Consider the following 11,586-nt stretch of genomic DNA (forward strand, 5'->3'; position numbering starts at 1 on the left):
GTGTCACTGCCCAAAATGGTACACAGCATCTGGATGCGCAACATTCACTTACCATTTAATGCATACTTTATAAATGCAATGGAAATGCAGCATTCGACTGGAAATGATTGAGCTGTCGAGGTGCTCAATGGGTAAGGCTATGGTTGGAGTACCCCACAGAACATTTGGTATGATCAGTTTAAGCTCAATGTGTCCTTGCACACCCTTGGAGAAGAGGTGCATTTTGTTCACTTATGACCCATGGCAAATGTATCGTTAATCCTGACTAGAGCGAACACCAACCTTGTATAACCACTCATTAGTGGTAATCCAAGGCTGGGAGAACCCACTTTGGCGTCAAACAGGATGTAATAATGCAATTAACCTGGCAGAAGAGGCTACCTCTGAACAGGTCTAAATGGCTATACCAATTTTGGACTCATGAAGAACTTAAATGCCCCTATTTCAACTACTGTACCTCTGTTAAGGCCATTTAAATTCCTACCCGAAAGCTTGTTTTACTCCAATCTTTGGAAATGTAGAACGACAGCCTCAGTCAATTTGAGTAGTTAATTTCTCCAGCCCCCAAGAGTTAACTGCCACAAGCATTAAGTTTGAGTCATACTTGAATCAGTGCATTTAAAAAAAATATAAAATGGGCCCCCGTGCCCTATAAGGACCGATTTAGACCTGGGACACCAGGTGGGTGCAATGAATTATCACAGGGGGGAATATATTAACACAAACACTCCAGCCTACCCTGCTGCTCAGGTGTTCATATGGCACACCGTTGCCTTGTATCATTGTTTCAGGTCAAAGTTGAATTATCAGCTACAACAATCGTTGGTAGATTTGAATTTCCCAGGGGAGACAAATCCACAATTGTTTTTTTGCTGAGGTAAAACTCAGCAAAAAAAGAAACATTTCTTCAGTAGTCTTTCAAAGAACTCATAAAAATCCAAATACTGTCACAGATCGTGGAATGGTCGTTAAGACACGCACAGCTTACAGACGGTAGGCAATTAAGGTCACAATTATGAGAACTTAACAAAAAGAGGCCTTGACAGACTGAAAGAAAAAGATGCCCAGGGTCCCTGCTCATCTGGATGAATATGCCTTAGGCATGGTGCAAGGAGGATTGAGGACTGCAGATGTGGCCAGGGCAATAAATTGCAATGTCTGTACTGTGAGACGCCTAAGACAGCGCTACAGGTCGGACAGCTGATCGTCCTCGCAGTGGCAGACCACGTGTAAATATTTACACATGTTAAGTTTCCTGAAAACAAACACTTGACAGTGAGAGGACATTTTTGTTGCCGAGTTTAGTATGCAGGTCTACACTAAAGGATACCGCAACAACTTCAAAAAAATAAGCTTTATTCAAAAACATACTGAATCTTTAAAACCCACATTTGGATGAAAGGAGATCACTCAGCTGCTCCATTCTTGCCTCGTTTCCCTGTGGTTCTAGCAGCAGGAGCCCCCTCGCCCTTCTTGGCTGCCCCCTCGCCCTTCTTGGCTGCCCCCTCGCCCTTCTTGGCTGCCCCCTCGCCCTTCTTGGCTGCCCCCTCGCCCTTCTTGGCTGCCCCCTCGCCCTTCTTGGCTGCCCCCTCGCCCTTCTTGGCTGCCCCCTCGCCCTTCTTGGCTGCCCCCTCGCCCTTCTTGGCTGCCCCCTCGCCCTTCTTGGCTGCTCCCTCGCCCTTCTTGGCTGCTTTGGTAGTCTTCAGTGCTTTGGGCTGGTCCCCAGTCCCTCCTTCCACTGCAGGCCTCGTCGCCTTGGGCTTCTTCGTAGGGGCCACCTTGGAGCCACCAGGAGCCTTCTTGGGTTTTGCATCCTTGAACATGAAATTGACTGTCAGATTTGCCATTCAATCACCCATTGATTACAGCTAACATTTTGCCATGATAAAGCCCAAACGGAACAGTACCCATTATGACCACGGTACATAAACTGCTTACCCACCAAAACCACTTGAACTATGCCAATAGTCATAAGAAACAAAACTTGCCTCTGAAGTCTTCTCCTTTTTGGCTGTAGTTCTCTCAGAAACTAGTGATGTAAATGGAGCGACATGCAATCATGGACACCACAAAAAGGAGAAGTGAGATACGAATAAAAGTCATGAATGAGCATTGTTCTGACAAAGAAATGTTACTGCGATATTATACCAATACCTAGACTCAAAGTAGCAATTATTTTCTCTAGGTAGCGCATTGTTCATCCTATAGCTTGTGCGCCATCTGTTTAATTAGCGAACCAATAGGTTTCAGCACATTTCCATGGCTGATTAAAACTAATTTCTCATGCTCTACAGCAGACATTAGTGAGCAATATGCTCCCAGATAGCACAAATACATCTGCCCAAAGTCCTGCAGATTAATTTAGAATGCCTAAATTCTTCACTATAACATCAGTTAGACAAACATCTTCCCAATGTGCAAACGTCCTCCAAAGGACACATTCCCCATGCAATTTCATAGGTCAGCTCGTTATCTGGGTTTGGAACATCAGCACCTAAGTATGTGATAACTCCTCAAGGTCCCTGGCAATTCCCAGCCCTCCATTGCAATGTGTTGCTCAATAAGCAACAATTATCCCAACCAATTGGGCAGATGGGTTTAGACATAACCCTAAGGACTGATGATCACAATAGATTCAGTTTACCTGCTTCCTTCTCCTTGGTCTTCTTGGCTCCAGCCTTGGAGGCCTTCGCCACATTGGGATCAGTGTTCTCAGTGGCCTTAAGCTTGGGCTCCTTCAATTTACCCCTGACTGCAAGCTGGAAAGGGAGGGTGACGACGCACTACATTTTAGAAACAGCAAACCCATATTCAACGCAATGTTTTGATGTAACAACTTGTATAATAAACACTGATTCTCAAAATGTGCATTCAAAAGGTGGTACCAAATCCAATAAGCACATTTGGCAGGTACGCTACCACACAGGAACGTATTTAATTGGTTGATATCTGGAGTCCTAGTTAATTATCCTAACAAAAAAAAAATATAGTTATGGGTCACTTACCCGAAACCTCCCCTGTGCGCCGCTTGCAGTGGAGTTAGGTGGCCTCGCTAATACCCCGCTCTCGATTCCTTTGTTCAGGGCCTTGCGCATCATGTACTTCAACCTCACCTGGTCCAAAGATGGATATTTCTCTGTTATATAACTACGAATGGCCTGCGAGGAAACACCCTTTCGAGAGTCCAATTCCTTCAGCGCTTCTTTGACCATTATCATCGTTGGTGGATGAAGGTGGGTTTTCCTTGCCACATCAGGTGCTTTGCTGGACTCTTAACAAAATGAAAAAGAACAATTCATAACCGTAAACTAACAAAATATCAGTAATTTTAGGATACCCTTATTGGTTAAAACACATGGGTTACAAACCGGATTTAGCTTTTTCCGACACTTTCTCATCTTTATTGGATGATTTAGAAGATGCGATTCCTTCTTCGGAGGCTACCGTTTTTTTAGGTGCCATTTTTTAACGATAAATCTTAAATTAACTTAAAAACAGAACGCCTATTTTCTCACCTTTAAAATCGGAATGGATTCCAATTTTATGCACTCCAAACAACTCAGCCGCAAACCACGTGGTTCATCAAACAGGTGCTCACAGTTATTAGGTAGGCTACCACTCAGGACACATCCCACTCGTGTGAAGTCGATTCCTTTCCTCGCCTCTGTTCCTTCTTTGCATCCTTTCCTTTATTGCTCTGATCAGCTGCTTACATGTACTGTTCTGGCATATTAAACACGATTCAACAAACATAAATAAAATATGAAAACATTTATGCTTCGATCATACTGACTGTTATTGCATTTTGGTACACCAGAAGTACATTCATTTCCAATGAAACATTGCATTTGCCTTGCAGCATTGTGTTGCGGAGGCAGTTGCTGTGTGTTCTGTGTGGTGCATATGTTGGATTTATCGAACTGTATGCTTAGACGGTTTGAAGGAAATGGTAGCAGAAGGTGAATGTTGAACTTTTGTTGCACAAATATCCAGAGGATGTTGCATACCATTTTGCATAATAACACGATAGGTGTGATTAAGACGTTACACCTAGATCACACGGACTGAGTCATTGCGTTTTGGTTACACCAGAAGTACATTAATTTCCAATGGAATGTTGTGTTTGCCTTGCAGCGGCAGTTGCAATGCATTCTGTGTGGTCCATATGTTGGATTTATCAAACATATGTATCGAACGAATGCATCAAATTGTATGCCTAGACTTGACAGAAAGTAGCAAACTGTGAATGTTGAACTTCACACATATCTAGTAAAAAATATTGTGGGATTACATCATTTAAAAAAAGTGTGACTTGAATTTTTTATAAAAATGATTTACAAAGTAAAAAACATTATTTATTCGATGATATCTACACATTTGTGACAGCCTACAATATAATTTACCTTAAAAATGCATAGTTGGAGGAAATTACAATAATAAATAGTCAAGATAGTAGAGAGTAGGCTCTTTCAACAGTGAGACCAATGTTGTGCAAGCTGGTCTTGATTGTGCTGTTGGACTGGGACCAGCCCCCCCGAAAGCGCTGGTCTGTGTGGGTCCAGGGATGGTTGAAGTCCCAAAAGCAGGCAGGGGAGTTCCACCGTCTCATTCAAGAGTTTTGACTGTTTGCAAAGAAATTCCAAAGCTACTTTTGTCTGGACCGAAGCCAGTTCGATCACCTGCTCCAGATGGTTGGAGACAGGATCGCCCGGATGGATACCATCTACCGGGAGTCCATCAGCCCAATTGAACGCCTGGCAATTTGTCTAGAGTAAGGAAAATTCAAATGACTTTTAAAGCCTTTGATACCGTAATTATATTAGATATACAGTGCATTCGGAAAGTATTCAGACCCCTTCACATTTTGTTACCTTACAGCCTTATTTTAAAATGTATTAAACACAAAAACAGGTTTAGAATTTTTGGCAAATTTATACAAAATAAAAAACTGCAATATCACATTTACATAAGTATTCAGATCCTTTACTCAGTACTTTGTTGAAGCACCTTTGGCAGTGATTACAGCATCGAGTCTTCTTGGATATGACGCTACAAGCTTGGCATACCTGTATATTGGGAGTTTCTCCCATTTTTCTCTAAAAATCCTCTGAAGCTCTGTCAGGTTGGATGGGGAGCGTCGTTGCTCAGCTAATTTTAGATCTCTCCAGAGATGTTCTACTGGGATCAAGTCCAGGTTCTGGCTGGGCCACTCAAGGACATTCAGAGACTTGTCCCGAAACCACTTCTGTGTTGTCTTGGCTGTGTGTTTAGGGTCATTGTCCTGTTGAAAGGTGAACCGTCGCCCCAGTCTGAGGTCCTGAGCGCTCTGGAGCAGGTTTTCATCAAGGATCTCTCTGTACTTTGCCCCGTTCATCTTTCCATCAATCCTGACTAGTCTCCCAGACCCCGCCGCTAAAAAACATCCCCACAGCATGATGCTGTCCCCACCATGCTTCACCATAGGGATGATGCCAGATTTCCTCCGGACGTGACGCTTGGCATTCAGGCCAAAGAGTTCCATCTTGGTTCAGAGAATCTTGTTTGTCATGGTCTGAGAGTCCTTTAGATGCCTTTTGGCAAACTCCAAGCCGGCTGTCATGTGCCTTTTCCTGAGGAGTGGCTTCCGTCTGACCACTCTACCATAAAGGCCTGATTGGTGGAGTGCTGCGGAGATGGTTGTCCTTCTGGATGGTTCTCCCATTTCCACAGATGAACTCTCGAGCTCTGTCAGAGCGACCATCGGGTTTTTGGTCACCTCCCTGCCCAAGTCCATTCTCACTTAATTGCTCAGTTTGGCCAGGTGGACAGTTGTAGGAAGAGTCTCAGTGGTTCCAAACGTCTTCCATTTAAGAATGATGGAGGCCACTGTGTTCTTGGACCCTTCCCCAGATCTGTGCCTTTACACAATCCTGTCCCGGAGCTCTACGAACAATTCCTTCGACCTTATGGCTTGGTTTTTTCTCTGACATGTACTGTCAACTGTGGGGCCTTGTATAGACAGGCGTGTGCCTTTCCAAATCATGTCCAATCAATTGAATTTACCACAGGTGGACTCCAATCAAGTTGTAGAAACATCTCAAGGATGATCAATGGAGACAGGATGCCCCTGAGCTCATTTTCGAGTCTCATAGCAAGGCTCAAAATACTTACGTAAGTAAGGTTTATTTTATTAATGTGCAAACATTTCTAAAAATCTGTTTTTTGCTTTGTCATTATAGGGTATTGTGTGTAGATTGATGATGGAAAAAAAGATTTACTCAATTTTAGAATAGGGCTGTAACGTAACAAAATGTGGAAAAAGTCAGGGGGTCTGAATAGTTTCTGAATGCACTGTATTTTATGCTAGTGTTGGAGGAAATTATAGTTGAAATGATTAATTATGTATACATTTTTAATTAGAACCATTTATTCTAATACTATTATGTTATGGTATGAAATGTATGGGTTCTTGGTTAAGCTGTTACTGAAAATGTAAGTAAAACGAATTAATTGTCTGTACCTTGCGGGTTTAAGGGAGAAGGATGATGTATCTTTTCAGACAGATAAGAATGTTTGTTTTGTGTTCCATTAGTGGAGAAAAGTATATCTTTTAGACAGTTTGGAATGTAGTTTTATGAGGGGAGTAGAAGAAGATCTCCAGACCTGAAGACACTGCGCTATTGTGGGGATCGGAGAGAGTGTGTGAAACTGATGACGTCATTTTATATTTTATGTTCTCACTTTAAAATGTAATGTTCTTTGTATTTTGGGTCAGTACTCATCAAGAATATATGCTGAACTTGTTCTTAAGACTGGTACCTTTCTATTTCATGCAAATGATACATTTACAACTTATTATGAAATAGATAGAGTGTGAATTTGGTTTTGGCTACAAAACATATAGGAATTTAGAATTCCTCTATCAGCTAGCTAAAGGGCTCTCTAGTTAATAGCCCCTATGTGATATCAGATGTACTTTTACAGAATGTTCATTAGGTCTATTACTTTTCCCAAAGTTAGTTTAAAATCCCCTTTTAATGATTAAATGAAAATAATGTTGGGGTGCCTTCTGCCCTGATGAAGGTAGGCTAGTCTTCTCCAGGACCACTTGTTCAAGACAGTTACAGTCATTCATTGCATTCTTATTGGAATCATGTACACTTTTAGAAAAAAGGGTTCCAAAAGGGTTCTTCGGCTGTTCCCGTAAGATACCCCTTTTTGGTTCCAGGTAGAACTGTTTTGGCTTCCATGCCTGTCCCCAAGGAGGAAGACTGGAGGGACATCACTGCTGAGATCCTTGTTACCCAAACTGTTATAGACCTACATGTATATCCGTCCTGCCCTGCCTTTCTAAAATCAGCTGTCAGAGCAGCTTACAGATCACTGTACCTGTACACAGCCAATCTGTAAATAGCAGACCCAACTACCTCATCCCCATGTTGTTATTTATCCTCTTGCTCTTTTGTACACCAGTATCTCTACTTGCACATTATCATCTGCACATCTATCACCCCAGTGTTAATGCTAAATTGTAATTATTGTGGCTCTATGGCCTATTTATTGCCTTACCTCCCTATTTTTCTACATTTTCACACACTGTAGATTTTTCTATTGTGCTATTGACTGTACGTTTGTTTATGTGTAACTCTGTGTTGTTGTTTTTGTCGCACTGCTTAACTTTTTCTTGACCAGGTCGCAGTTGTAAATGAGAACTTGTTCTCAACTGGCCTACCTCGTTTAATAAAGGTGAAATAAATTCAATAAAACCGTTGACATTGCATGTCACATCAAAAACCAAGCTATGAGGTTGAATGAATTGTCTGTAGAGCTCCGAGATAGGATTGTGTCGGCACAGATCTGGGGAAGTGTACCAAAAAATGTCTGCAGCATTGAATGTCCCCAAGAACACAATGACCTCCATCATTCTTAAATGGAAGAAGTTTGGAATCACCAAGACTCTTCCTAGAGCTGGCCGCCGGGCCAAATTGAGCAATCAGGGGAGAAGGGCCTTGGTCAGGGAAGTGACCAAGAATCCGATGGTCACTCTGACACTTCTCCCATCTGTAGAGATGGGAGAACCTTTCAGAAGGACAACCATCTCTGCAGCACTCCACCAATCAGGCCTTTATGGTAGAGTGGCCAGACGGAAGCCACTCCTTAGTAAAAGGCACATGACAGCCCGCTTGGAGTTTGCCAAAAGGCTCCTAAACACTCTCAGACCATGAGAAACAAGATCCCTCTGGTCTGATGAAACCAAGATTAAATTCTATGGCCTGAATGCCTAGCATTTGAAGGAAACATGGAACCATCCCTAAGGTGAGGCATGGTGATGGCAGCATCATGCTGTGGGGATGTTTATCAGCGGCAGGGACTGGGAGACTAGTCAGGATCAAGGCAAAGATGAAAGGAGCAAAGTATAGAGAGATTCCTGATGAAAACCTGCTCCAGAGCGCTTAGACTGGGGCGATGGTCCATCTTCCAACCAGACAACGACCCTAAGCACACAGCCAAGACAACACAGGAGTGAGCTTTGGGACAAGTCTCTGAATGTCTTTGAGTGGCACAGCCAGAGCACGGACTTGAACCCAATCGAACATCTCTTGAGAGACCTGAAAATAGATGTGCAGCAATGTTCCCCATCCAACCTGACAAAGCTTTAGAGGATCTGCAGAAAAGAAGGGGATAAACTCTTCAAATAGAGGTGTACCAAGCTTTTAGCGTCATACCCAAGAAGTAAAGGGTCTGAATACTTACAGTTTAAGTCTGAAGTTTACATACACTTAGGTTGGAGTCATTGAAATTTGTTTTTCAACCCCTCCAATAATTTCTTGTTCACAAACTATAGTTTTGGCAAGTCGGTTAGGAAATGTAGTTTGTGAATGACACAGGTAATTTTTCCAACTATTGTTTAAAGACAGATTCTCTTATAATTCACTGTATCACAATTCCAGTGGGTCAGAAGATTACATACACTAAGTTGGCTGTGCCTTTAAACAGCTTGGAAAATTCCAGAAAATTATGTCATGGCTTTAGAAGCTTCTGATAGGCTAATTGACATCATTTGAGTCAATTGGACGTGTACCTGTGGATGTATTTCAATGCCTACCTTCAAACTCAGTGTCTCTTTGCTTGACATCATGGGAAAATCAAAAGAAATCAGCCAAGACCTCGTAAATAAATTGTAGACCTCCACAAGTCTGGTTCATCCTTGGGAGCAATTTCCAAATGCCTGAAGGCACCACATTCATCTGTACAAACAACAGTACGCAAGTATAAACACCATGGGACCACGCAGCTGTCATATCGCTCAAGAAGGAGACGTGTTCTGTCTCCTAGAGATGAACGTACTTTGGTGCGGAAAGTGCAAATCAATCCCAGAACAGCAAAGGACCTTGTGAAGATGCTGGAAGAAACAGGTACAAAAGTATCTATATCCACAATAAAACGAGTCCTATATTGACATAACCTGAAAGGCCGCTCAGCAAGGAAGAAGCCACTGCTCCAAAACCGCCATAAAAAAGCCAGACTTTGGTTTTTAACTGCACATGGGGACAAAGATTGTACTTTTTGGAGAAATGTCCTCTGGTCTGATGAAACAAAAATAGAATTGTTGGCCATAATGACCATCGTTATGTTTGGAGGAAAAAGGGGGAGGCTTGCAAGCAGAAGAACCCCATCCCAACCGCGAAGAACGGGGGTGGCAGCATCATGTTGTGGGGGTGCTTTACTGCTGGAGGGACTGGTGCACTTCACAAAATAGATGGCATCATGAGTGAGGAAAATTTGGTGGATATATTGAAGCAACATCTCAAGACATCAGTTACGAAGGTAAAGCTTGGTTCCAAATGGGTCTTCCAAATGCACAATGACCCCAAGCGTTCTAAGTTGTGGCACAATGGCTTATGGACAACAAAGTCAAGGTATTGGAAGTGGCCATCACAAAGCCCTGACCTCAATCATATTGAAAATTTGTGGACAGAATTGATCACGTGTGTGCGAGCAAGGAAGCCTACAAACCTGACTCAGTTTTTTTTAACCTTTATTTAACTAGGCAAGTCAGTTAAGAACAAATTCTTATTTTCAATGACAGCCTAGGAACAGGGGCAGAACAACAGATTTGTATCTTGTCAGCTCAGGGATTTGTAACCTTTCGGTTACTAGTCCAACGCTATAACCAATAGGCTACCCTGGTTACCCCAGCTCTGTCAGGAGGAATCGGCCAAAATTCACCAAACCTATTGTGGGAAGTTTGTGGAAGGCTACCAAAAATGTTTGACCCAAGTCAAACAATTTAAAGGCAATGCTACCAAATACTAATCGAGTGTATGTAAACTTCTGACCCACTGGGAATGTGATGAAAGAAATGAAAGCTGAAATCATTCTCTCTGCTATTTATCTGACATTTCACATTCTTAAAATAAAGTGGTGATCCTAACTGACATAAGACAGGGGATTTTTACTAGGATCAAATGTCAGGAATTGTGAAAAACTGAGTTTAAATGTATTTGGCTAAGGAGTATGCAAACTTCAACTATATGTAAATGTCATAGTTCTGTTTTTTTTTTTTATGTTTTGCTTTATCATTATGAGGTATTGTGTGTAGATTGATGAGGGGGGAAAAAACAATTTAATCACTTTTAGAATAAGGCTGTAACAAAATGTGGGAAAAGTCAAGGGGCCTGAATATTTTCCGAAGGTACTGGAGAACAAGCTTACTACTATACTGACCTGGCAATCCTACTATCGTGGATACTTGTCTCCAAGCAGCATTTTTTGTGTTTATGTCCCTGTAGCTGTCAGCAGTTATGTCAAAAAGGCACTGTTTTGAGGATACTGCGAAAATGATTATTCCCTCAATGTGTCCAACAACCGCATGCGACCGTCTGCAACACCTGTGTAGGTACATGCAGTCAGTATAGTTGCATTGCTGCACAAAATGTTATGCAGCATTGATGCAAAGACGCTGTCGGTGTGATCAAGGCGTTACACTTTAGAGACTGTTTTTTGGGGGGGGGGGGGTCAATGTAAATACACTGGGTGGCAATTTTATTAATTGTTCAGCAGTCTTATGGCTTGGGGGTATATCTGTTAAGGAGCCTTTTGGACCTAGACCTAGACTTGTTGGTGATACCAACGAACTTGAAACTCTCGACCCGCTCCACTACTGCCCTGTCGATGTTAATGGGGGCCTGTTCGGCCCTCATTTTCTTGTCGTCCACGATCATCTCCTTTGTCTTGCTCACATTGAGGGAGAGGTTGTTGTCCTGGCACCACACCTCCAGGTCTCTGACCTCCTTCCCGAAAGGCTGTCTCATCGCTGTCGGTGATCAGGTTGTTGTTTCATCAGCAAACTTAATGATGATGTTGGTCGTGCTTGGCCAAGCAGTCATGGGTGAACAGGGTGTACAGGAAAAGTTTAAGCACACACCCCTTAGGGGCCCCACTGTTGAGGATCAGCGTGGCAGATGTGTTGGCAGATGTGTTGTTGGCAGATGTGTTGTTGCCTACCCTTACCACCTAGGGGCAGTCCATCAGGAAGTCCAGGATTCAGTTGCAGAGGGAGGTGTTTAGTCCCAGGGTTCTTAGCTTAGTGATGAGCTTTGTGGG

General features: G+C 42.7%; 1 protein-coding gene across 3 annotated transcripts; it reads right to left on the minus strand.

The window, feature by feature from the left end:
• Window positions 1-618: 618 nt before the first annotated feature.
• LOC118374140 (ribosome-binding protein 1) lies at window positions 619-3,670 on the minus strand. Of its 3 annotated transcripts, XM_052473810.1 has the most exons (6): window positions 3,369-3,516; window positions 3,006-3,271; window positions 2,645-2,759; window positions 1,989-2,029; window positions 1,390-1,814; window positions 619-1,255 (listed from the first exon to the last, which is right to left on the minus strand). In XM_052473810.1, the coding sequence occupies exons 1-5, from the start codon at window positions 3,460-3,462 to the stop codon at window positions 1,407-1,409; spliced, it is 924 nt and encodes a 307-aa protein (XP_052329770.1). In that variant the 5' UTR covers window positions 3,463-3,516; the 3' UTR covers window positions 619-1,255; window positions 1,390-1,406. The 3 variants fall into 3 exon arrangements, with proteins under 3 accessions (XP_052329770.1, XP_035616406.2, XP_035616405.2); XM_035760513.2 differs by lacking the exon at window positions 619-1,255 and having other exon boundaries at window positions 1,340-1,814; window positions 3,516-3,670; XM_035760512.2 differs by lacking the exon at window positions 619-1,255 and having other exon boundaries at window positions 1,340-1,814.
• Window positions 3,671-11,586: the final 7,916 nt, after the last annotated feature.

Source organism: Oncorhynchus keta, chromosome 21 (genome assembly GCF_023373465.1).
Source record: "Oncorhynchus keta strain PuntledgeMale-10-30-2019 chromosome 21, Oket_V2, whole genome shotgun sequence".
Classification (NCBI taxonomy): Eukaryota; Metazoa; Chordata; class Actinopteri; order Salmoniformes; family Salmonidae; genus Oncorhynchus; species Oncorhynchus keta.

Coding starts and splice junctions, on each gene's coding strand:
- LOC118374140 (XM_052473810.1), bottom strand. CDS start 3,462: ATGGCACCTAAAAAAACGGTAGCCTCCGAAGAAGGAATCGCATCTTCT. Junction 3,272..3,368: donor GTCGGAAAAAGCTAAATCCG/GTTTGTAACCCA, acceptor CATTTTGTTAAG/AGTCCAGCAAAGCACCTGAT. Junction 2,030..2,644: donor GACCAAGGAGAAGGAAGCAG/GTAAACTGAATC, acceptor TTACATCACTAG/TTTCTGAGAGAACTACAGCC.